At 37.1% G+C, this 27758-nt stretch overlaps 1 protein-coding gene across 1 annotated transcript in view; it reads right to left on the bottom strand.

The window, feature by feature from the left end:
* Positions 1-27758, bottom strand: part of LOC139140260 (uncharacterized) — a 42271-nt gene continuing 14513 nt past the window's right edge. Inside the window, exons 5-24 of the mRNA XM_070709384.1 lie at positions 24520-24627; positions 23366-23467; positions 21371-21479; positions 19621-19745; positions 17770-17953; positions 17069-17197; positions 16499-16685; positions 14866-14981; positions 13024-13149; positions 11654-11890; positions 7874-8113; positions 7464-7618; positions 6200-6338; positions 3963-4070; positions 3257-3414; positions 2846-2968; positions 2213-2289; positions 1978-2018; positions 1408-1613; positions 1-736 (exon numbers count right to left, since the gene is read on the bottom strand). Of these exons, the coding sequence (XP_070565485.1) occupies positions 719-736; positions 1408-1613; positions 1978-2018; positions 2213-2289; positions 2846-2968; positions 3257-3414; positions 3963-4070; positions 6200-6338; positions 7464-7618; positions 7874-8113; positions 11654-11890; positions 13024-13149; positions 14866-14981; positions 16499-16685; positions 17069-17197; positions 17770-17953; positions 19621-19745; positions 21371-21479; positions 23366-23467; positions 24520-24627 (2688 nt within the window). The 3' untranslated portion in view covers positions 1-718. The remainder of the gene's footprint in view (positions 737-1407; positions 1614-1977; positions 2019-2212; positions 2290-2845; positions 2969-3256; positions 3415-3962; positions 4071-6199; positions 6339-7463; positions 7619-7873; positions 8114-11653; positions 11891-13023; positions 13150-14865; positions 14982-16498; positions 16686-17068; positions 17198-17769; positions 17954-19620; positions 19746-21370; positions 21480-23365; positions 23468-24519; positions 24628-27758) is intronic.

Below are 27758 nucleotides of genomic sequence, written 5' to 3'. Positions count from 1 at the left end.
ACTTTTCGTTCATTTTTGACAATATATTTCATAACGTCAAGTTCATAAACAAAGGAATGTTACTATTATGTTAATGGTGGTGAGCTGTCCTTTATTGATTACAAAAGTGACTAACATTTGCAAAAATTAAAACATTTAAAATTACAACATTTTATTCGATATCCAAAGATTATATGAGGCCAGGTAATTGTGAACTGGATATTGAATACCCGGTTGCAAACATCATTAAAGTGTTTCCAAAATATGTAGATAAACATTTCTTAAATTAAGAAATATTCGCTCTTATTTATTACATTGTGTACACATGCGGTGTTTTCATCTTTCATTGAAATGCATTTAAAATATGCGCGGTATTTTTATAAAACAGGGCATATTTGTTGTTTTCCAAATAATTGGTGCATAAGATTTTTAACAGTTTTTCTAGGCACATTTCTGTGAATTTGACGTAACTTTGTAATTTGTGAACATAGCTTTCGTAGGTTTGCCCCTTTGTGCACATAATTAAACATCTGGTAAAATAAACCTCTGGCAAAGAAGTGGTTGGAAAAGAATGATTCGTGTAGAATTTCCATGTTACTATGACTGCCACCTATAGATATAGTTCTAAGTTGACACTCAATTAAATGTCAAATACAGGCGCACATTCTGACTGCATGAAACAAACGGCGTTTCCTGCTATTCTCCTTTCTTCGTAAGGTATAATACTTCTCGAATCAGCCTATACAAAGAAATAGCCCTAGAAGGAAACAATAGAAGGGATTCAATCGGCTATCATGATATAAACTATTTTTGATTGCTCCGAAGTCTTCACAAAGGACGAAAAATGTGAAATACCCAGCACTGCCACCGACGAAAAACGTAAAATGCTACTCGTGTACTGACAACAGACTGATGCTTATGAAATGACAAAATGCAGACAATTTGGTTTAATACAAGTAAATCCTATTCTTTTTTCGGGTTGTAACTGAAAAGAAATTGTATTCGCATGCGACGTAAATTTTTGGCGATATGTAGAGTCTGACTTCACCAGCAAACCCTCTAGAAAACTTCATCAGCCCATACAAATAACACGTAGATTTAATGGCACATGCTAAGAGCTAAATCAGCATACCTTGTGGTTAGTTTACGAGAAAACTGACGTGGAAGGATTGCCGCTAATGCTGATGACTTACGAATAATAATGGACCGGCATTTTTCAATGAAATATGTGATGAAGACAAAATGTTAAATTTGAATATTTGTCGTCATGAGGAGTCAATGTTGGTGACCAATCGGAATTGTATTCCGTGTATTACGAAAAAAAGCATGAATTTCTTTACTTCTATGTTTCCTGAAGTTTCATCACGAAAATACAAAAGGAAGAAATAAAACAATGACTTAAAAAATTTATTTTGCCAATAGACCTACCCTATCTGCATTCATGTACTGTAATTCTTCAGCAATCACGTTGGCCGAGCATCTGTCTCTAGCTTGACTATACCAGCAGCGACTCATTAGCCTGAATATTTCAATGGAACAATTCCGGGATCTCGGTAATCTGCATCCTCGAAGTAAATGGTCACTGAGCGTCTTTGCATTGACGTCATCCACATCCGGGTACTTTGGAGTGGCTCCTGTCATAGTATAAATTACGAATCTAATTTGAGACTTTCAATTTGAATGTTAATCAAAGAGCACGAACGAATCATCAAATGATATTCAACACGCACTAGAAGAAGCAAATCAGTGACTTGCTGTTGCCTTACGCAGAAAGACAAATCAATTCTCAATAATGTATCAGGGCACATTTATTAAAAAGGTCCCAGTGTTTTGAATCAGACTGTCAGGTAACACGTCTGTACTTAAGATATCCGGTTACAATTTTCAGCTACTTCCATCCAACAGACAAACAGAATCCGCCAACACCTAACAGAACATTCCCAAGATATTTAGAAATTAAGTTTGGTAAAATTTGTACACATTTATCGTTTCTCTTACCTAAGTTAGCAATCTCCCACAGCAATATCCCGTACGACCATCTATTAACAAAGAAACCTTGTTTAAATAATTTTGAATTTTATCTCGTATAATAAAGTAGCTACCAACGGCTTGGCCATATTTAAGTACGCCAGCATGCATTAGGTTGTGAATCATCGCATATTGCAACTGCGTGAAAGATTTATTTTTTTCCTTCTCGCAGAAATCCAAAGTTGTTTTCTTAGGTTTTACTCACATGTCACTTTTGTATGTATAAATTCCATCTTGAAGTGATTCTGGAGCCATCCATCTGGTTGGAAAACGACCTGGACGCTGTTTGATTACATGACGAAGTCAATAACTTGGTATTACAAGAACTTACTACTATTCCTGAATGTCGAATGCGCCTCAGTAACAGACATGCGGTCTCTACCTGTTTGATCCAGCACTTGTTTGTGTTGATGTTGAGGCTCCTGGAGTAACTAAAGTTTTCATCGGCTTATTTTAGTGAAAATCAAAAATGTTATCCTTCTTTATAGAGTTAACAAAGGGATGGCTGCCAATTTGAATTTTAAGTGCCGGTAAATATTGGGAAATTTGTTTCTCTAGTACCGAATTTTGCACGGTGATCCTGATTTTTATTCTCGCATTCGAAGGGAAATGATGAAAAGTTGACTTGAGGAAAATTTGAAAGTTTAAGGTTTTCAATTTCGAGGTACGAAGTACCTTAAATAATCGTATGAAAACGGAAATGAATGGTGTACTTGCGATTAAAGATTATGCGACACCAAATGATGTGAATTTCACCGGCTAAATGAGTTGTATATCAGCCAAACAGGGTTCACTTCATGTCCCTGCACTATTTTGATCTGACATTCTATATACTCACTCCTTGATGGCGATGGTATTCTCCCGTTTGATAGACATCTCTTGCAAATCCAAAATCTCCAACTTTGGCAACGTCTTCGTGCGATATTAAAATATTGCGAGCTGCAATATCTCGATGAACAATCTACAATTACAACAGGCTTAATTGATTTAATCAGAAACAGTGTAATTTATTGACGATGGAAATTTTAAGTGCTTGTACTCTTCCGATCAATGTAAATTAAATATATCACCTGTCTGTCCGTCTGTCTGACCATCAATATTTTGTCTGTCTCTCTACTTTCTCTTTCTGTTGGTTATAAATCCATCCATCATTAAGTAATTTCATGGCCTTTGCCCTGTACATACGGACTTGTAAAATGCTATCGGTGATTGCAATGTAGTATTTTAGGGCAACGGAGTCGTTAAATACCTTCATTTGTTCCATGTGTTCAAGAGCCCGAGCAATTCCTAAAGAATACTTGACGAATCGTCGATCAGTGATGAGGTTTACCACGCCAGTCATGTTCAAATCCGTTAGAATGTTGAGGAGATCACTGTCCATGAGTTCAGTGACAATATACTTCTTGCCTGGTGTACGATAATTCCCCCTTTAATAATGTTGAAATAAAACGCCACATGCCCCAGAACAACTTTCATATCGCATATATAAACGATTCCTGATGTCGGACCATTTTGACAATAAGTTTTTCAATTCAGTTACAGATATATTTGCAAAGTTTGTATTAGCATTACAAGGTTTGAGAAGAAGGTGTTTGAAAAAACATTCAAACAGGGAGAATGATAGCAATATAGAGTATATAGAGTATATCGTTTCAGCAACGGAAATATTTTTAATCGGAATCCCAGCGATGCGTATGATTAATCACCGATATGGTCAGGTTGAAAGGTAGATGAATAAACTTATCAAATATAGTCCTAATTTATGGAAAGTTGAGCTGTCTTTCAGCAATATTTTTCGTACAAATATGAAAAGTATGTTTGAGTCTTTTTCTAGTCAATTATTATATATATATATATATATATATATATATATATATATATATATATATATATATATATATATATATATATATATATATATATATATATATATATTTGCACATGCATGGTCTTACCTGATTCGACCACTACGCCAATAAGCTGGATGATATTTGTATGGCCTTTAAGATCATTCAATCTTTCACATTCTTCCCTGAAAGTATACTGAGCTTCCATGTTGTTACCTAAAATCAATTCAAATTGATTCAGTCGGGCGTTTAATGTGACTATGATACAATTTATAAAGAAAGGTATAGTCGATACGTCACTCTGGTGTAATCCTGCCAAAAACATGTGTACCCTATATTAATGTTGTAACTACGCTTGAAGTTTATTGCTAAGCGAAACTGCCGATATTACAATACTTTCCCAAGAATGAAACCTTGACAGCGCAAGTTTCCGTGTAAACATCCACAATGAAGAAGGATGGGTGAAACCTTAAAGACCTCCGGACCACTTCGTGTGGTTATTACAGTATTGTGACCGGTTGCTCTATAGTACAGAGGTGTGTAGGAAGTTAACGAGAAGTGGAACGGCCCAGCACCTTTCACAATCTGAATGATTATTATTATCCTTGTGATTGCGAATGAATTGTCCACTATCTTGTGTAATTTTAAGGGTGACCTTAGACTTGGTTCAAGTGTGTCAATTATGAACGTGTGGAGTGGGGTGGACGCGATGATTTGTCCTCTTTTTCTGTGAAACATGTGAATGGGATGAACGCGATTAGTGAGGTGAACGCGATACAGGTGAGTTTCACTCGGAATCAGGCAGTAGCTAACTCACTACTGCGCAGACTCAAAGGTAACGCGTTCGGTCGCTCGGAAAACCTGAGCTGAGCGTGTTGGGCTGCCAAATTTTAAATATCCCTCCCCGTTGGTTTGTGAGAAATAGAAGAGACACAAGCGATGATGTTGTAAGTGAAAATTCATCGACTTGAACCAAGTCTTGGGTGATCTAGTAAGTTTTCAAGTAATATTTTTGAGGGGGTCGTAGATATAATAAGAAAGTTAGTTATTTGTGCAGTGAGGTGGAACACAAGCTGGGGTGGTCACTGCGTATTTTTGACGTATTGCTTTGTCAAGTGTATTCTTTATTTTGATGTTGAAGCTTTGGGAATGTTTGTTTGCACGAGGTGGCATTTGGTCACTACGCTTTTATTGGCAAGTCAAATAAATTTAACAGGTGGTTTACAGTTTTATAAGACGCAATTGTTTACTTTGAAGATAATATGTGATGCAAACAGAAGCTGGAGAGGTCAAGGGGTTTTCGGATGCCTTTAGATATTGAAACTTAAGAAATCTGGTAAATATATTGGACTTAATGGGAACATTTGATTGCCAATTTATACTCTCGTTACTGTTCATTAGAGCATAGAGTCCCAAATATTGCAGTGATTACATGTAGTATTTTTAATATTTCAATTAATGGAGGTAATGTGATGCGAACAGAGACTGAGAAGCTATAAGTGACCCCTTAAGACAGATTTTGGACATTGAGTAAGTGGACGGTGCGATTTGTTGGCTCTTTTTTGTGTTAGATACTTTGATAATTGTTTAAGAAAGATATGTTAAAACAATGATCCCTTGATTAAAGCTATGCGCATACCTTCAACGGAACTACTCCGTGTAGTACGCAAAAATGATTTGGCGGGAAATATGTGCCTATCTTAGGAAATGTTTGCTCTGCAATCTTTTGTTAAATTATCCATGCAAAACGTTGATCCTTAGCCGGGACATATATGCATGTGTTTTAGCTATGAGATGTTCATGAGATGTATAACCAAACATTTCGGTGTAAAATTGTTGAAAACCAAGACATTACAGTTGCACATAAATTTAGTTTAACATTTCATTGTTCAAACACAGTGGTTCCTTTAAGTTGGAAACGGTGGCTGGAATACAGGTTTACCCGATTTTTGTTTACTTTGAACTCTAAAAATGCACTTTCTGAAAGACGTACTGGTGAATCTTCTCATGCTTTATATTAACAACATCCCCGCATATGTTTTCTATCGTTATCTGGATTTACAGATAGACGATTTATAAATTTTGACCTATAATATTCTTTCATCATTTAAGGTGATTGTATGATATGCACAGAATTGTAAGGAATATTATAGTATTCAAAAAAAACTGTTCCATCATTAAAAGGGAGGGATAAAAAAAAGGTTGGCCCCTCCGACCTTTAGCAGTGGATTTGGGCATGCCCTCACCCTTTCCTATAGCACTGTAGTACCATGCATTAAAAACCAACTCTTGAGCTCTATTCACATCGGCCAGGTGCTTTTACCCTGGTCCCTTTAATAACCTACCTTTTAATATCTTGACTGCTACATCTTGTACATTTTCCTTGGTATTGTAGAGTTTACCGGATTTCACCTGTGAGAATTCGCCTTGTCCAATTTGTTGTAACACAATCAAGTCTATCAAATCGATTTTCGGGATCATCTCCTATAAAGTAACAATGATAAGGATGTAAAAATACAAAGTTAGTGTACAAAATTGCGCATGGAATCACCTTCCATTTAGCAAGTTGGCCAAAAGCAGTAGGCTTAAGCATTCGGGTGATGTCAAATTTCTGCCCCCTAGTCTGAGTGAACACATCCTGAACATGTAATTCTATATGTGCTACCACTGACAACACTCTGTGGTATTATGGCATGCGATTGAACGCGCGTGCGCGACATTCTTTGCTCGCTATTAAAAAAACAAACGTGGTCTAAATCTGCAATAATGTACAGAGTTTTCTGTGATTATGTGCAGTGGGTATAACAGAGTAACTAGCAGAGCTCAAGGCTGTCAAATGATCTTCACTGAAATTCATTGAATTTCTTGTGTCTTTCTGAGTTATTTTGCGCAGGTTGTGCGCACTCGGGCTAGCGCAACTGTATGACCATTCCATATGGTAGCATACGATGGCCTTTCATGGGTAGAAATATTGTTTATTTCAAAGTATACAAAAGACAACAAAAATTGAGTTTGTCGTATTTATTTTGTTTCAGAGACTCCAGGAGTAAGTTTAAAGCGAGCTTTATCTCTTCTTTTGAGTTTTCTGTCTGTAAGGAAAATATAATGTGTGACCTGATATAGTCAGCAGCGCTACTGTGGGCTAGCTTGAATACCTACTGTGCTCGGTGCGATATACCTCTAAAGGTAAATCAAACGATATTTGTCCAATATAAAGCGAGATTATTAGTTCATATTACATTTATCCATAATTTCATAATTACATCTTTCGAGGGGCGGTTAGAGCGTGAACAAAATCTGAAGCCATGATGAGTTTTGAGACAAAAGTATACATGTACACACATTAGGGCTAGCAGAAAAATGTATGTACATGGTTAACATTAGTATAAATGCTCTGTCATTTCTGAAAACAAAAAAACAAAAACATTTGTTAAGTTTTGAAACACGTCATGTCAGCATCCTGGCCACCACGCATTCTTATGATCAAAATGGTCCATTGCTGATCTCAACTTAGACAATAGAAGAACTTATTCCAAATCACTTTTTACTACAGGCATCAATCAGAATACATTTTGACTTTCGTAGTACATATGTAAGAGTGAAACTTACGGGTAGTGAAAGCACGTCATACAATGGTACGTAAAGAGACTTGCGTCGAGTTTTCCTTCCACAGGTAAAGTAGATTGTTACCAAAGCCGTGATGAATATAATACCAGCTGTGATTGACATAATTATTATCAACCGGTTTGTTGTTGAAGGGGCACCTAAATTAATGACGAAGACAGTTGTCTTGCGTAAGTTTATGTGCAGCAATGGAGAGTCAGCGCAATGAAAGTAACTTTTGGAAGACAGCTGACAAAGGGCAGTCATTTATTACATTATTGGTGTATGGATACAGATAGCAAAAATTGGTATACAGACACTGGTTCATCATAATGTAACGATCTTATGAATTAAGAATTCCATTGACAGTTATTTTGGTTTTTATTATACTGATATAACTTTTTACAGGCTAGTACCTTGAACATTAATTCGAAAAGAACAACTATCTGTATTTCCTGAAGGGTCAGATGCGTTGTAAGCGATGACATAACTTCCAGTAGATAGTTTATCTCCGGGAGAGGACGAGGACGAAAGTGCAAAATGGTTTGAGTTGTCGCTCACTGTTGGTAATGTCCAGTTAACGACTGTGACGTCACTTCCTGCGTCAGTGTAGAATTTCCCATCTGGAGGGCATCGGATTTGCGGGGGTGTCACATCTGTGTAGAATATTGTAATCATCGATAGAAGTTACACTATGTCATGTAAGCGCACCACAAGAATTGTAATAAACGTACTTGTTTACGAAGACCTGACCGCCAAGTTACCTGACAATCCCCCTACATACCAAAACCAAGATACACTTACATTGAAATTCTGTCAAGAACTTCACAAATTGACATATCTGTCTACTTAAATAATCAAATTCTACCTGGTATCTACCTGTGCCTAACTACCTAGTGCCTACCTATCAATATTCTTACCCACATCACAGACAAACATAGACAGATTCGCAATGGGTATTGTTTAAGGCGTGAAGCGGTTACATAACCCATCCATGTTCGCTTTGCCTCAGGTTCCTCTCGCCTGTCTTTTCCGAAGATTGCCGACCATGCATCCTTCGATAATTTTCGGACTTTCGCCAATTGTTAAGCGAAAGTATGTTCGGCATAGTTTGTGTTGTTGTTGTCGTGTGGTGCTGAGCGGAATAGACGTGCTGGCGAAAACGGGAGCGTTTTGAGCTTCAGGAAAGTGAGTTTGATGCCTTCATTGATATTGGAAGGGGACTTCAGAAATTTGAGATATGCCATCTCCTGAAATGGGATCCTTCTTTTCCCCGGAGAACCTGGTTAGACCAACGGCCGAAGGGATTCCGAGTAAAATGTGTCTAATGCGACATGGAAATCGCGGTTTTTCCAGTGATTTTCGAGATGTGAGGTACAGTAACCCTTAATTAGATGTGATAGGTATATTTAAAGTCTCGTCATGCCACTTTTCACTCGATCGCTCATGAATGGAGTGTTATTTTAGCGCTCGGCAAGTGAGCTACAAGGCGGCTAGGTTGCCCATTGTAAAAAGTATAGGAAGAGAGTGTACGTTTTGAGAGAGCTGCACTTGGTCAAATAACGATTGTGCTTGTAGTGTTTCTTATGTCATGTACATTACGTTTCAAACAACAAAAACAACAGAATAGTTATGTTCGTTTAATTTTATTGGTCAACACGAACAATACGACTGATATAAACATAAAATACAATACAAAAACAACAACAACCAGTTACTGGGTCCCCTGTGCTTAAACTCCCGGTGATGTCCTGATCGTCCCTTCCGACGAAGTCCTGATCAGGGCTAGCTTTAGATGGGTTTGCATTTGCACGAATTAAATTATTTACATTTAAAGGGACAAAGTCACTATCTTTTCTTCTTTTTTCACTAAAATTGTCGCAAAACAGTTGTTGCTGATGTCGTTCGACCTTTTGAAAGATGTCTAAAAAACAGTCAACCATAGACAACTTCCATCCTGTTTGCGTACGCTGGATAGAAAAACCTCCGGTCAGGGCTGGTTTTAACCCAAGAGTTGGCGAGCATTGACCTGTGATCAGACCATAGTGCAAACCGCTGTAAGCATCGGTGTGTGAAAAATAACCCGACGTGAAAGGTCATGCATATAATTATATAGCTCTAGATCGAGAACGCAGTGTTGCATTTTCGGGATTCTCTACTACCGATACCGTTTGCCAGTTACATTTTGACGGTCAGCTTTGCATGCAAACCTTGACGACCAATCTTGTTCTCCGATATCCGGTTTTTGCTGCTACAGAGCATAATTTTGTTATGGGCATATTTCTAAAACGCCTACAATATACGGCTAGTTTTCAATCGGGTTCGAACCCACAACACACGGCATCAGTCCCTAGCGGAGAGGCCACAGAGAGAACCGCTCGGCTAAATCTCCACTCCCAAAAAAGCGTGGTTCAATAGCCGGCTAAGTTGTTACATTTTTCTGACTGAGACCGCTCCACACGTTGAAGAGTTCGTCAAGCACTCACACACGCATGCTCACTATCATACATCGATGTAACAGTCACGGATCCTACGACTGTGAAGACCTCAAAGGTGTTCATGACCTTAAAGGTGTCCCCATGTTTTCAGTTGAACTTGATTTCCTTGCAGTCAAATTAAATTTTTATTCATAGCTTGGTATGAAGTTGTAGAATTTTGTAACGTCCTTGGTACTGATCTGTTTTTCGAGTTGTTTTTGACAAACGCATACACTTTTATCATGTTTAAATTCCAGATCGATTTTATCTTGCGAAACCAGGCCGAACGCGCGTCAAATGTTTCCACTGGCTAAGGGGTTTAATAAGAGCATCATGGAGTTGTACGCACGCGCAGTACAAGACCTGGCCGTTGACAGGATCGGCGTCAATACAATATTCAGCCATGTCCAAACTGTGAGCGCTGTGTATGTTATACCTATTTTAGACAATTTGGATTGATTAAGTTTACGGTCTTTTGGATTTTGGAGGCAAACGATTAAAGATAGTCTCAGGACTTTATGATGATTGTGAAAACAGTAATCTCGGCAAATATCCGGCGTCCACCAAGCTGCAAGTGTACTCGTACAGAGGCAACATTGAGAGGGACTGTTATTATAGCAAGAGAGCTGTCATAATTTACGTCCCGAGGGTCAGGGGAATGACCTAAAAAAAAAATTTATTATCTTAAATCGTTGTGTAGGCCCCTATTTTTGGACAGCTTGGGTTGGGGACCTAAACATTGTCCAAAGTCGCCACAATATCTGTCCGTGTATATGTGCCCGTCTGTCTGTCCGTCCGTCCATAGAAATATTTTGTTCAACTCCCTTCTTAAAACCAGAGGTCATGCAATTGGTACATAGAAGAATCATTGTAAGATCTAGATTTGATGAGATTTTCAGTCATTTGCATAATTAATTAATTTGTGCAATCGGCGATATCGCCATCTGAAGAATTACCCAACAAAACTTGATGTAACTACGCAGGCGCTTACATTGTAAGATCGGCGCTATGTCTAGGTGCTCGAAATACATCAATTGAAAATGTATCAAATGTACACAATAAATGTCATTCAAGGTCGGCCGAAGCTCCCGATGATGTACGAATGTCCCTCCAAATAAAGTCCCGATTGGGGCTAGATATAGATGGGCTTGCACGAGATACATTCTTTACATTGTATACATATTTTACATGTATTACATTTATAATATTAAAAGTCTGCACAAATTACGTTATAAGATCGGGGCTGGGTCTAGATGGGCTTGCACGAGATACATTCTTTTCATTTATTACATTCAATGAAAAAATTATTATATGTAAATAATGTATTTCGCGCAAGGCTCACCTAAATTCCTAATGACGTGCGATCGGCCCTCCCGACGAAGTCGACGAAGTCCCTATAGTAAAGTTTCGTGTTTACATTTAGTGAAAAAATGTATTAAATGTAAAAGATGTATTTCGTGCATGAATAAATGTAATAATATAAAAGGATCCGAATTCTAGACTTCAAGCCATGGATACTCGGAAGAGATTCCCTCGTCAGCAAAACCAATTGTCAAGTAGGATTTGTGGTAGATGACATATTTTACGTAATCCGTGACAAAGTAGTCAAAATGGCTACCTCAATGTGGACCGCGGAGGTGCGCTCTTTTCAAACTCGTAGGTAGATTGAAATATACTTTAAGCTTAGTTGAGAGACTGTTTATTTCGTCTGCAGCTTACCCAGTACAGTGACTGTAAATGAACAGTACACATGATTGGATCCATCAGATATATTGAATGCGACAACAGTTGATCCGATGTAAAATTCTTGGCCAGAAATATAGTTTGACGAAATCGATGGAGGCCCAGCGTTATCCGTCACGTTTGGAGTATCCCAGGTTACAATAGCAGTACCATCTGAATCACTGTGCTCTGTGATATCATTAGGACAGTCATGTATTTTAGGCGGTTGAATATCTGCAGGGGAAAACAATATTTGTTCAGTGTAAAAACCCGAGTGTAAAAGTAAAACTTTGCTCTGGATGAGTACAATTCTTTTGTAATACGACAAAATTACTAATCGAGTGGCATAAAGGATGTTTGGCTTATGTTTTTTTTATTTGTATCTATACTCCGACTTATCAAACACGGGTCTGTTTCAGTGTTATATTTACTTTATCACTGACAGCACAACATTTTCCGACCATTAGGTATTCAATCTAGAGAGGGCGGACTTCACATGACCGAAATTGCACTCAGCTTCGTTCTCCAGACCGAAATTCATATAATCTCACGATAAATTTCAAAGTAAGATACCGATAATGATCCTGTGAACAATATTGAAAAATGAAATACCTTTTCGATTCTCTACGGCCTTCTAGCACTCCCAAATGACAAATGATGTTGATGTGCGCCATTTAAAGGTTTGATTTCACACATTCGCATGAATATTGTCAAAGAATATTGCAACTTTACACTCCATAAAATAATACACTAAAAATTATATTTTACGCATATCTTTGCTGTAAACAGCATCGTTTGCTCATACAATGGACGTTACAGCTACTACTATTGTCAACTATTGAGCGGACGCAGAAAGCAGCCCAACAGTATTTGGATCTGTTTACAGAACCGACACGGATTAGGATTAAATACACATCTAGAGGGCCACGCTGTGGTTTGCCAAGCATTTGATTGAAAGCGATTTTCAATATGCACGAGCAGTCGTTTCTTCCCTTACCTTGCAAAGAAACTCGGACAAAAGTACGTATAAAGCGTGTCAGGTTTCAAAACTAAGCGATCTGATCGAGCGTTGATTTATTTACAACTAAGACAACTTTTTAACAAGCTCAAAAATCTAGATTTTCTGGAGTTTTGCTCCGTGTCGCCTGGTCGCAAGCATCGTGCCTCGTCGCCAGCTTGCTCCTTATTACTATATCCCGCCAATACTGATAGTTTGGCCAAAGACCCTATGGCTGGACAAAATACCCTAAAATTCTGTAAATGTGTAACATGTAAAGGTCTTTCTGAAAGAAAAATAGCCTTAATCACGTTGAATTATTATGTCTTAATTGCGCGACATATACAAAACGGCATTATAATATACATACCAAGGTCACAATGTCTACCAACCCATCCAGCTTTACAAACGCAACCCTCGTCCTGTGTACAGTTAAAAGCATTGACACAGTCGCACCAGCGGTTGCAGTTTTCGCCCCACGTGTTTGGTTTGCAGCCTGTAAAGATTGAAGATTAGAAACCCAAAAAGAAGCAGACTCTCTTACCATGGATGTAAAAAGAGATCCATTCTCGTACCAACACGACACAACTTATTCAAAGCAGTGGTCCAGGAGCACTGGTTTTCCGATAAATATCTACTTCAGCTAATCAAACTTGGATCGGTTTCAGTGCTACACAAGTTTTATCGCTGTCTACACAAATTTATTCCAGGCATTTAGCACCTTTGGTAAGCGTGACACTGCATGCAAGTGACACTGTATGCAAGACCTTCGGTATCGACTATTGGGAATCGAGCGAGGTCCTAGCAAGCACTAAATCTCGAGAAAGCTTTTTATGGCAGAAATTGCACTCTGAGTAGTCCTTCAGACCGAAATTCTGTATCACATAATTTAAGACTACCGTTTCGAAGTAAGATACCGATAATGATCTAGTGCCTGCAACAAGAACAATACGAAAAAGCAAAAAGCGCAATAACTTGTCGATTCTTTGCGGCAATGTAGAAGTCCGAAAATGTTAATTACAACTATTGTAAGGTCATGATTCTTACAAATTCGCACGAACGTCGTCATGGCACTGGATCGAAGTGATTATATGCAGCATTAAGAAATCATAAAATACGATTTTAATAGAAATATTTTCTGTGACATACTGAAGATCTCGCTTGTAGCTCCATTGTGACACTGCATCTTGGTCGTAGCATGGATGTAAGAGCTACTACTACAATCGACTGCTGAGCATAAGCGGAAGGAGTACAGCATCATTTGGTTTAGTTTACAGAACCGACACAGATTAGGATTAAATACACACTTGGAGATTCACGCTGTGGTATGCAGCGATTTTTAATGCACGAGCGATCGTTTCTCCTCCGACTTTCCAAAGCAAATCGACGAAAAGCAGGTGAAAAGCGGTCAGATTTCGAAACTAAGCACTGTAATCGAGCGTGATGTATTTACGATGACAACATAATTTGTTTTTGTATTTTCTGTATGGAAACTATCTCAAAAAGCAAGATTTTCTGGAGCTCTGTCCCCATGTTGCTCGGTCAGAGGCATCTTGGATAATGAACGTCGCCGCCATTTTACCCCTTTTATATCATGCCCGTTTGTTTTTGTTAACCTTTTCTGAATACCCAGCACTCATAAAAGGATTTTTTTAAATTTGAATATATTGTCTAGTAATTTTCATAATTTGAAAAAATTGATCATTAGGCTAACAAAAGTTTTTATTTTGCTAAACATTGATTTATTCGGCGCCATTTTCCCACTGAAGAACGAAGCACTTCAAAAAAGTTTTGATCAAAGTCAGATACAGGACATTAACTGCAAAGAGGCATTAATCGAGATTTAAAGGTTAATAATCAGCATTAGTCCCTCTCACTGTATCCGAACCAGTTTGAAATTAGATTTACGGAATTACGTTTCAAAATCATTGTAAAAGGCAAATGCCTTTAATGATCAAAGGCAATTCTAGATATCAAAAAAGGTTGACGTGATGTCAAACATTACTATACTCTAACACCTTTGAGGTAAGCTTAATCCCAGTACTGTTTATGAAACCTTGAACACAAACAAGTTTTAAATTTTTGTTTTGCTGTAAACTATATTTTAAAATACACGCGTTAAAACCGGTTTGTCATAAAGTAGCGATTAAACTATTTCATCCCTGCAAGCTATAATAGAACACAACAAAAATGTAAATGCATGATTACCTACCTTTCACTCGAAGTTTGAAGTCATTGGATTCAACAGTACCTTCGTTACCGGACAGTATACACTTGTACAACCCCGAATCCTCTTGGGTTAGATTTCGTATCGACAGCACATACAGACTACGATTTAAAAATGCATGAATCACTACACTAATACATTCTCGTGAGCAGGACGTGGCGAAAAATTCACGATATCACTGTGCGAATACCGAAACTCGCGCTAGTTGTCATATTCATCAAGTTTACTTTTATGGTACCTGATGTTGACATAGGTACATAGTGCCTTAGGTCGATTAGAGGATTAAAGAGTCAATCCCACAATGCTATTAACTTGAAAATAGTCTCCACTTTCATATTCATTTTTCTGGTTCAATTTGCGAGTTAACAGAACACTTCTTACCACTAATTAATCTGAACATGAAAAGTCCGCTAACCAAATGTGCTGGCATAATCAGGACATTGAATTATTTTATCATTAATGTACACATCAGTATCGTTATGGCGTTATTTTATATTTGTGCACATAAATAATATAAGTACCGTAGTCAAATGGACAAAAACATTACAGCTGCGCACAGGTATTCAATTCAGCTTAATTTTCACGAAAGACTCACCGTCTCCATAGATTTCGAGAGTCCGAACTGTAAAACAAGACATGATTCACCATTCCTACAATCCTATTTTTGCTGTTTTATTTTCTTTTCATCAAACCGAACATTTGCTTTCAGAGATGAGCATTAAATTGTCGATCGTACTTATTTCAAATATAGATCTTGTACAACTACGTCTCCCGAAACCCAAGACAAACATCTGTTGCAATATGTATCAATTTTTAAAAATGTTTTTTCTATGAATCTGAAGTAGAGCTGTCCAATAGATTGCCACCATATAATTGATGGCAGTACGCTCTAAATAAATTACAATTAACACTGATACATCACTCATATATCATACCGTTTCTCAGATATATCACTCATATATCATATCATTTCTCAAATAAACACTTTTGTTACTCGATATCGTCATCATCTATTAAATTATCAGAAAATAAATAACACTCGTTCATGTGTTTTGGGTTTAACTCATTCAGTTTTTGCTGAGTCATCACAGCCAAAATCAGATTATTAGAGGAAAAGAATAAAAATATATTGTAGCATGGGTATATCCTCTAATACGTTAAACAAATATAGCGTCAAAATGTTACATTATTCTTTTTTTATCGAACCTTAACGTTAAATGACTCAGTGAAAATAAATGAGCAAAACCAAAATTACATGAGCGGTTATTAAATGTCATTTTGACTCAAATAATGATGAACAGATGGGAGTGTGAACAATCTTGGAGCATTTAGAAATGACACACATACAGTAAATTTTATTCGTGTTAAAACTTATCAAAGCCTTAGTGCCTACACACATTAACCAATTTTTAGCACCTTTGATTGAAAAGCTAGATACTGTTGGTATACATTAGAAATACCAATTGAAATACCAATTTATGTGTGTTTGACAATTTAGGTTTCGGAGGATCCACCACAAGAGAAGCAGAGAAGCAGAGAACGCAATCTTACATTTTCTGTGTTTAAATGTACGTGAAAACACATAGTGATGGCTTCTTAGTTTGTGAAAACAGTTTACCTGTCAAAGTCAAAAGTTCCCTTCAGAACTCTTGTTTCAGATTCTCCCAGGATTGTTTTGTTTAGCTTCCACACCACGGATTCGACGTTCATATTTGTGACAGAACAAAATAATTGTATTTCGGAGTACATTGGTGTCGGGTCTTCTACTATTTCTATTGAATCTAATATTGCAATTGCCTTCATTGCTATGCAAATAGATAAACAAATGAACAAGTAATTGATTTAAAAATCTCACTAAGTCAGTCAGTCAGTTAGTCAGTCCGGTCAGACAGTCAGTCAGTCAGCCAGTCAGTCATTTAATATGTTTGAACATGAGTTTCTACAATTCTATCGATGATATGAAGTGTTTACCGGCTCTTCGATCTGTGGACATGGACATTCGAAAATGTCTCGACGTCATGAACGTAAAATCATTTCAAAACTACAGTACGTGCCTAGCTATTGAATGGTCGCGATGCTTATTTCATTGTCAAAGTAATATCGGGTCGTGTACGTACGTAAATGAACTTTTATAATCCATCTGTCACTTTGAGTTCGATTTATTCGATGGATGCGACAAAAAACTTACGTATATCACAGGCAGGTCCCCGCCAACCGTCTTTACACTTACATGCACCATTCCACATATGGCAAGCTGCTCTGTTTTTACAATCACATTTATATTGGCATCTAGACCCATACTTGCTTTGTGGACAACCTAGAGATAAACGATGGCACAAAATAACAAAAGCGCAAACAATTTAAATTATGACACGACGATTGGGAGGAGAGGTGTCACCGTGTACAGAGTTTCGCGTTCCGTATCAAATGACCAAACTGAATTACTATCGAATGAGTTAAAGGAAGCATGAAGAAGTCAGAGAACATTGCATCCTTTTGTACTTTCGAAACCACAGTAGATAGAAACCTCACATTTTTTGAAGAGGACTACTAACAATAAACTGAAAGATATCCACTGCTTTTACCATAGCCTATAATACATATAAGTGGTATATTCATCGCATGGCATGTATCAAATCAACATCTTTGACAAACTCCATCTACCATGAGAGAAGGGGAGACACTCATGTGAATATTCAGAGATACGAGTTCAGATGTTTGAACCCTTGTACTTTGCTACTTGATGTTATAATAAGATAAAATATAGAAAAAGATAAATTTGTTTGAAGCTGATGGTTGTAGTGTTGAGAGCAGCACTGGAGTACTTTACGTTCAGGTTGTTGCTTTGTTTTGCAATCTGCAATCACTAAGCGCAAAACTGTTACTTACCTAAGACTTTCAATTCTACAGGTGTGTTAAATTGGATCAATTCCTTCCCACTGTCTCTCACTTGGATCCTAGCAGTTAACTTTGTTTGACCATGTGAGTTTACTCCCCGTCCCATGAAACGGAACGGATAAGCCGTTGTTTTGTCATATGTAATGCCCAGCTGCTCAATTACTGGATCATCATTCTGAAAATATGAACTATATATTAATTTTTTAATAACGACAAAGGGCAATTAGTAATTTTCAATTATTACTGTGAATTAGAAAAGCAGTGGCCAGGAATCTTCCATTCGTTTCTCATAATTGCCATGGTCACGTCAGATCAAGCTAAATTTTTCTTTGTATTACGGGTTCACTTTCGTACACCAAAACAAAAACAGCAACTTCATCATCACGTGAAACACAAACGAATAAGCTTGAGGCCAGCTACATATACGTTTATTGGTTTGTTGCTTTTGTGAACAAAATGTCAGAGTTTGCAAGACAATTGGCGAGTATGTCCCAAAGATGTACATGAGCAAATGACCTCATCGTTTGCACGCATCGGTATCCACTTATCCTTCGGAACCTACATCAATCATTTGAAAGCTATAAGCCAAATCAGCAGTTCTTAAATTTTGTACTCTTTATAGCGCGCTTATTTATGAAGATCACTATGCGTAAGCTTATTGTTGTCAGTTGCACATTGAACCGAACAAACGTTCATCTCATAAAGCGATCGCCAGAATAAGGCCAGAATAAGTAAAGACCGTAGCTTAGCTGCAGAGGTAAAGGGCAGGTAAAAGTAACAGAAAATTCTAAAAAATAATAGTTTAAACATCTTCTTCTAAAAATAGACAGGGCCGGTGACCTTGAAAATTTGAACATAGGAACCTGGTCCTATTATCTGCAAAGTATGCTTACAGAATTTTGGTTAACGAAGCTTTATGTAAATAAGATAGATTTTAAAAATTCAATCCAAGATGGCCGCCGAGTCATGTGCCCAAAGGCATAGTAACGACATGAACGAACAAGATCTTTGAGTTTTACCCATGTTCCAAATTGCAAGTCATTTGTTTCATTGGTGTTTGAGTGAGAGCCAAGATACATTAAAGGTTAATGTCACTGAAGGTCATTCAAAGTTTTTCAAACAAAATGTTGGTGTCATACTGACTCATATGTACCAGGATCAAAACCTCAAGCCACTGTAGTTTATGAGATACATAATTTTGCATAATTAATTAGATACGGAAAAATATCAATTTAATCACTTTAAAACGACAAGGTAATTTGTTCATTGGTATCTTTACACTGTGCTTAAAATAGCCTGCAAACAGATTCTTTATTGGTCAAGTCTTATGCAAATAAGGCGGAATACAAAATTTGAATACAAAATTTGAATCGAAGATTGCAGCCATGTTATGTCACCAATCGAAATTTTAAGGGTCAGGACACAGTCCCTCTATCAGGAGCACGAGTACTTATAAGGCCCTATCGGCCCTGTAAGTTTGAAATGGCTGCATTCAGCGGTTTCTGAGATCTAGGTCGAGAAACAAGTGACGGAAGAAGAAGTTGTTGTTGTTGCGGCTGCAGAAAGTCGAACTCCGGTAAAGACAATAGGGTCCCAAGCCCAGCTGGCTTGGGCCCCATAAGAGGTCTGCAACCATAAAACAACGTATTACCTATTGGCTGGTGTAAACTGACTGCATCGTCTGAAGTGGACTAATTCAGTCTGTATGTTATGAAAGCATGAACTAATTTTTCGGTTGAACTCTGATCAAAATGTTTGCATTTTTACAAATTTTTCATAGAGAAAATGAAGCTTATTTAGAAAACCCTGTGACATATGAAGAGATTCCTTTCAAAAATATACCTGTAAAATTGCAAAATCAAACTGAAAGGTATTACTTCCTTCTTCAAACTTGTACTTGATTTCGAGCCTTTGAATGTCATATCCGTGAACTTTCTGAGCAGCATGTCCAAAACCTTGAACATTACCTGCAATAAAAAAATCTAGTTAAGGCGCTGAAGTGACTAAAATAGCACATTGGTTGACATCAAATAAATGTATATACATTGTTAGCGGGCATTGCCTATTCTCCTTTTTCTGAAATGGAACGTATTTTGTCCGGTAATACCCTCTCATTAATTTAGACGGATTTTATTCAGCTTCTTCCGTATTAAGGTGAGTGGTAAAAGGAGAATATTGTCATATCCAAAAGCTCGACAGTTTCCACCATTTCTTCCGTATGGCTCAAACTCTGAAAAAAACGTTACGTTTGAGATAATGCAAAAATATAGGACAAAGATATTCAGCCCCTAAACAATATTATCAATTGCGGCTACCTATCCCTTTGAATCAAACCTTCATCTATCATCACCTGCGTCCTTTATCATCAGAAATGAATACAACAATATTTACCAATTTTGTCAGGCGGTTCATATCTTATTAGCATCTGATTTTAAAGAAGTAATTTGCATGATTCATAAAAAATTCTCTCTCCAACTACGGTTGCTCAGCATGAAAATATAACACTGGCCTAAGCTACATCAGGAAACAATATTTTTGGCTGGTTCAGGCATAAAATGTCGGGCGTTATTACATGAATGACCAAAGTTCGTCCTCTTGCAACCACAAAAGTGGAATTTGTATATTGGTTAAACAACTATGTCAGACAATTCAGGTCATTAATTTTGTTTGGATAATTTCTTATATCTTCGATATGCTCATCGATGTACACAAACATCATGGTGAATGGTGTTTCTCCCTCGATCAAAATATATGTGTAACTGGAAAATTTCTTTGAAGTCGTTGATAATCATTTGAATCCAGAAAGGTATTTCCACTTTGCAAATTGTGAGTCCCACTTATGCATTTTATCTCCAATACGGATGTTCGCATTTGTTTTCCCGGACCCAACCGCCTGAACTTTTGACATATTATGTGAAACACTTCAAGTTTTCGATGCCCTAACGCAGATCAGGGCGCTATAGATAGTTGATGTATCCATGCTACATGTCGAGCCCTCAAAGTCATCGTGTCACTGATATATTCTCTTATTCTACGACGAAAATAATCCAGACAATTGATACATAAAGTATAACGTCGGTATGTTCCATAAACACGCGAATAATTTTCAAAGTTGGTCACGTTGTGTCATGTAAGAGTACGGTTAACTTTGTGCATCTCGTCTCTTGAACTTTGAAAGTCGGCAAAGGTAGCCGGCTTTAACGAAGTGTCTATACCGCTGAAATTTGGTTGATGGTTAGTGTCGACAACTTTGTAGGAGGTAAATTTCTAAATCTGTGTTATCCTTGGAGTTTGTTTTTCTTCGTTGTTTCCCCGTGTTGGCAACCGACACCTTAAAATGATTGTCAAGTCGCCTATGGCTCATTTATATTACAGAGTAGCTCACAAGTGAGAACTTGGAATCGTTAAAGGAAGCTGCATTTGTTCTGCAAAAAACAAGGACTTCTCCTTGTGTGACAACATTGTCGCCGCTCGTCTTGGGCTCATTGTGGCACTTTTTATATGCAGCTCATAGTTTCATTCACTGAACGAATAAACAAAGAAACGTGTAATTTATAACCTTGTCTCAAGAAATATGGAGAGAACTACTCACATTCTGAATTGTTAAGTATAAGGTGTGCGTCATCGTAATGGCTTATCAACGTCGTGGTGGACAGTCCATGTATGCGTATTTGGAAGGGCTGAAGAGGTGAAACGCCATTCTGTGAATGTGAGTGAAATAAGCAAACAATGAATAGGCAACAACGTTACAGTGGCCACAAAGTCCTGGAAAAATTCCTCTTCATAACTGGGTCTTTGATTAAAAATACTGCTATACAGAGGGGCTCAATGGCCAAGAATTGGTTCCACGGTGGTGAAAACGTAAAATCAATCTGGTTTGTTACCCTGATTACCAAAGGCCATGAAATAAGTCAGTTAGTTGTCAACAGACAGGATGTTGCCAAGTACTGTTGCATCCTAAGAAAACACTGACAGGTTATCACCTGTACCACATTTCTTAAATTTGATGCATTACTTTTGGACATTCGCCCTTAAACAAAAATTCATTATGTATACAAATTAGCAATTAATACCGCTAAGTGTCATGGAACTGTATTACGTCATTGTAAGATCAACATGTGTACCAACTTTCATCGAATTTAATAGGGTTTTTCAGAACAAATGACTCAAATTCGGAATGTTCATTATGCAAATTAAAAAAAATTAATTAAGACATTGATAAACGTCTTTATTCACTGTAAAAGCAATGTGAGCTCACATCCATACCAAATTTCATGAAATCTGATGAACTATTTCTTGACATATCAGCCTAATTACGGAAATTCATTGAAAATGCAAATCAGTAGCTAATTGACACGATACATTACACTACTGAAAGACCAACATCTGCACCAAGTTTCATCAAATTTGATGCAGCATTTCTAGACACATCACACTAATTATTTAAGGTCATCAATTAAGCCAATGAGCAATTAATTGACATGATACTTCTTCATGTCTTCACACAGTACTAAAGTACTGAGAAATCGATATCTGTACCGTATTTCATCAAATGTGATGCAATATTTCCGGACATAACCCACTATTTAGGAAATTTCATAAAATATGCAAATAAGCAATTATCTCAAATGATACTGCTAAGTGTCTTCGTACACTATTATAGGACTGTGCTAAAGATCTGAACCAAGTTTCATCAAATTTGATAATTTGATGCATTATTTCTAGACATCTCACCCTCATTACCGAAATTTATCATATACGCAAATTAGCAATTAATTGACTTAAAACTGACATAGTTCATTGCATACTATAAGAAATCTGTGTGAACAACATCTGTACAAAATGTCAACAAAAGTAGTGCTGTCGCTCCAGAAAGACAGCTCTTTTCAAAACGTCATTGTCAATGACATAGTCCCAACTTTGTTAATGATTTGAAAACGAAACGGTCGTCACGCGGCCATAATTGATCATATCATAAAACAAAACAAAACGACGTGCATATGAATGACATAGGGAGTAATCCATCCTTGTACCAAGTTCGAATGGAATCCTTCCAGGCATATCTGAGAAATTTGCGTGAATGGACAGACGGACACACCCACAGATGCACAGACGTGACAAAACCTATAAGTCCCTACGGACAACTAACACTTCCTTCTCTTGTTGCTTAATGGAGTATTCTGACTCAACCAAAATTTAATGAGATTTACATCTGATAAGTCTTGCGAATGCTGTACAGATGATTTACATTCTTTCAATTACCAGGCACTAAAGGCATATTTTTCAATAGTGAACAGTCACTAAAGATAGCGCTTTTTGCCACAAACTACATTATTTCGTAAATAGGTAAAATCTATTCTTTGCAAACTGCAATCAACCAATTCAGACTTTGCAGTTAATGGTGAAAAAGTAAAAATTGAAGATCTCTGTATAAGATCAAATAATGACTAGAATTCGAATCAAAATTTTGAATATCATTTGTCTTTCCGAAATCAGGTAAAGCTATGTATCAACATTTACATAAAAAGGCTGCACAGTAACCGGAAATATGTAATCGATCTATAAGTAGAAAAGGACAGCTACTTACATCGATTTGGGATGTGGTCTCACATGTGGTGTTATATACCAATGGCCACCCATGGACATCGGTAACTTCAATATTTAGATGAAGAGGCCAGACACTCCCGTTCTGAAAAAACATATATATATATATATATATATATATATATATATATATATATATATATATATATATATATATATATATATATATATATATATATATATATATATATATATATATATAAAATTTCAAGTACAAAATAATAGTATTTAGGTTTCATGCATCCTGCAATCTTTAAACAGACTGACAGTAAGAACTACAAACATATATATTGCATACATTATATATATATATATATATATATATATATATATATATATATATATAAAATGTAAAATACAAATTACTCAAGTACAATATACCTCATTTTGACTTGTTCCGTATTCCCTTAAACCAATCTCTTAAGAACAAGGATCAGGTCTTTGACGTATCATGGTCAATTATTGACAAAACATCGAGTTACTCTAACATAAGCAATACGGCTACTTTTCAATCGGGTTCGAACTCACAACATACGGCATCCAGTTGTCTTGCGAAGTGACAACAGACAGAACCGCTCGGCAAAATCACTACTCTCAAAAAAGAGAGGTTCAATAACGGGGCTAAGTTGTTACATTTTTCTGCCTTGGACGACTCCACACGTTGTGGACTTCTAAAGCACTCACGCTCGTACACTCACCATCACACATCGCACACACGAACTTTATCGAAGCAATGAATACGTCGCTTAAACTGGGAGAAAGAAATTATGATATCTTATATGTCGCCACCAAAACGAATATAGTTTATCAAATTTTATCACCACCTAGAAGCGCAATATAACGATATGTCCGAAATAAGGATATTTTTAGTTCTGTCTGTCTGTCTGTCTGAGGATAGAATCGAGCACTGTAGATTTTTTGAAGTCTCACGCATGCAATGCGCAATGTAAAGATACGTCATGAATTTCTGTCAGATATAAAAGCTGTACTGGTTGTTATAATTTCTATGCAAATTTTTTACCACATTTCCGGATGAGTTCACAACGAAACGGCACGTAAAATATGTGTGTTGTCAATCTAAACTTGACTTTATGCATTTTAGGAATGGTTGCCAACGAAGGGTGAGGGTTGACTTACCGTAAAGGTTAGTTGGATAACGAGTGAGTACAAGGATAAAATATCTGCATCGAGCAGGCTAGTAAGGATCACCGATGAATTGTTTTCACTGACGGAAAAACGATTGTTCTGTAGGGTGCAATATAAAGAAAGAACAATATAATACAAAATGAACATATTTAGAAAATATTTTAAACGACAACAACTCTCTGTCTATTGGTTAAAGTAAATGCATTCACATAAGCACAGAAACAATAACGTTCCTGTATAATGCGTTATTTTATAATGTACCATTTTGTGTAACTAATGAGATTTTCAATTTTTTGTGTTAAGGATCATTTGTTCATAAGGTTGAGGGGTCTCAGAGTATCTAAGGGTTGTCAGAAAGTGTCACACAGAGAGCATGAGCCTCGTGGGCCATGTCATACATGTGTGTGTGAGTGCATGCATGTGTGTGTCCTTCCATCAAGCCGTAGATAAAAATCGACCAGAATGTCATGTGCTTTCGTACATAGCATAAATACGGCACGATCAAGTTCTGATTAGATTTTAAAGGGTATGGTCTGCATAGTTAACAGTAATATGAATAATTAGTGAGCATGGTAATGGGCCATTCTGAAAGTATTAGCAAATAAATATTGATATAAACTATGAACGCCTCTATGGTCATAATTATGGTCACAGTCCCTCTATTCGTGGATAAAGGGACTGTGTTATGGTGTTTGGTGGGTGTCGTTTATAGATTATAATCCATTTGCATATGTTTCGAATTATTTTACATTGGGCCATATATAAAAATTCAATGCGGTGGATTTCATCAGACCTCTTAGGGATTAGGGTTTAGTCATACTTAAAGTTTAATGGGCTTGACATTCTTATTATTCGCTCATTTGTTTATTAGGCCAGAGAAAAAAAAATCTTGTTCATCTGAGTTTTTGGACCAAGTCCCAGGAGCGGCGAGCGAAATTTTTTTTTTTTTTTTTTTTTTGAGGCCGAAGGTAAACGCGGTTCTCTGGCATTTTTGCACAGATGCAGACAAGGCAAGATAATTGTTTCCCTTTTTAGCAGAAATATCTCAGACAAGAAACACTGATACCGGTAACTGAATTCAATACTATATTTCCTAACAATAACATAGGCCATTACATTCACAGAGTGTTTGAACAACATATTCTGAGCATTTCAACATTCTCTCAGAATAAAACTGAAAAGTACAGCAAATCACTGAAATTCAACAATTCAGTATTGTCCTTTAATATTGTCCTGGTGGGACCTAGTATCTGAGTTTTTCCATTTTACTTTGGCCCATGTTTTGGCCTCTTAATTACTGTCTATCATATACACATTTGACACAATGGTCTAACAACACTGTACTGTGATTGGAGTGAAGTTATCATTCAGATCGTACTTTAACATCGACGCAACCATGTGTTTTGTCATTGCCGTAAATTTTTATACTTTCGATGCAATTTTCATTCAATCAAATGCACCGTCCATCTACTGTCACGATCTTGTTGAACAAATCGTCAAACCTAATATCAGGACAAACACTGAATAGCGTCTCTGGAACTAACTATTGGCCATCATGTCGAATGTTGGCGATCAAATTAATACTCATGATGTGACATGTACTAACCTTTAAAAAACGAGCAAATTTCTGGCCAAATCGACCCACTTTGCGTCGTGATTTGCCAAATTCAGACGTCACAACAACGTGTTGGCGGTCAACTAAGTCCGAACACGTATGAAGTCTCATTCAAAATCCCGTGCCCGCGAAAACCCGACACAGTGTAGGGCGCCACCAGCGACAGTACTAAAAATATATGTAATGTGGAAGTAAGAATTTGCCGCGATCAAAAAAAAAAAATTCCAAATATGCCAAAGTAGAAGCGGCGATTCCGATGAACAATTTATTTTTTCTTCCTGGCCTTACACAAATTTGCTTAATTATGTGGCTCGCTTTTCAGTAAAGGTACTGCATTGGCGAATTGCGTGTTGGTTTGTGGCTTGCGTGCGAACACAGAACACACAAGAGTTCAGAAATTGCGGAAATGTCAGCTTGGCTTCTTTAACTACAACGTTAATCTTGACAAAAATCCTTCAACACGCAAGATGACAGGCTGGGTTAAAGGTCCTTCTGTAACAATTCCATTTTGCATATAATCAGATGGCGCCCCCATCATAGGTGAGATAGATGAAAAAAGACCTTTGTTTATAAACACCACTTTATAAGGCAGCCTCATAACTGCTAACATACTATGGCACATAGTCACATTCTCCCCTGTCACAAAAAAAACGACATCCTTGTAGTTTGGAAAACCAGTGCATAGCTCAAGAATTTCTAAGTTTGTCTTTTAATAATTCACAGATTAAGACCATACTATAATAGATGAGCCTATCAGGTGGTTTTCTATTCCTTGTTTTGTAGCGACTTGGTTCAACCTCTGCTCCACCTTCTGAAGGCTCATCTGCATTACAGGAGGAAGGCTGTTCAGTGGTAACTTCAGGTTCACTGGTAGTCACATCATGTATATTAACCATTTCTCGATTTCCGGTTCCCAAATAATCATTCTGTTTGCGATACTCAAGAGTCTTATTTGATTGATGATCAACATTCTGAAAATCTGATGTTGACTTTTTCAAAAGATTTGTGTCTCTCTCCATATCATGATCCCCCTGATGTACAACTTGTGATGTACCATCCAATTCTACATCAACTGTGGGAGCACTCTCTGATTTTTCCAGCTCAGTTTCTGCTTCTATCTGAATATCATTGTGTTAAACGTGCTGCATCCTCTAGGTGTACATCAGATTCCACCTCAGCTTCTGCTTTTCTCTGGATATCACTGTGCGAACTTTGTGCTGCATCCTCCAAGTGTAAATCAACTTCAACTAAGGAAATACTATCTGGCTCATCAACCTCAACTTCAGTTTCTATATTGTTCTCGATATCAGCATCAATTTCTTGTATGAGCTCTCTATCATTATGGCTGTCTCTTGAGGCCATACTTGAAGGTTCTGATACCACAGCTCCATGATCGTCTGCACTTAACATTTCGCCATGATTAAGAGAAGAACTAGATAAACTGTGAATCAGACATTGATGTTCATTTAGAAGCAACTGAATTTCCAGAAAATCGCCATAACTTATTTCACTTTTTGTATAACCGTGTTTGCTGTCAAAATCATTCTCCGGAATCTTAAATGTACTGCAATCGGTACTCTTGTCACTGTTTGCAAGAAAAATACATGGCTTCAAC

The sequence above is a fragment of the Ptychodera flava genome, chromosome 9, assembly GCF_041260155.1.
Source record: "Ptychodera flava strain L36383 chromosome 9, AS_Pfla_20210202, whole genome shotgun sequence".
Lineage (NCBI taxonomy): Eukaryota > Metazoa > Hemichordata > Enteropneusta > Ptychoderidae > Ptychodera > Ptychodera flava.
The sequence above is the reverse complement of the archived record's forward strand: the minus strand, read 5'-3'. Positions and strand labels throughout refer to the sequence as shown.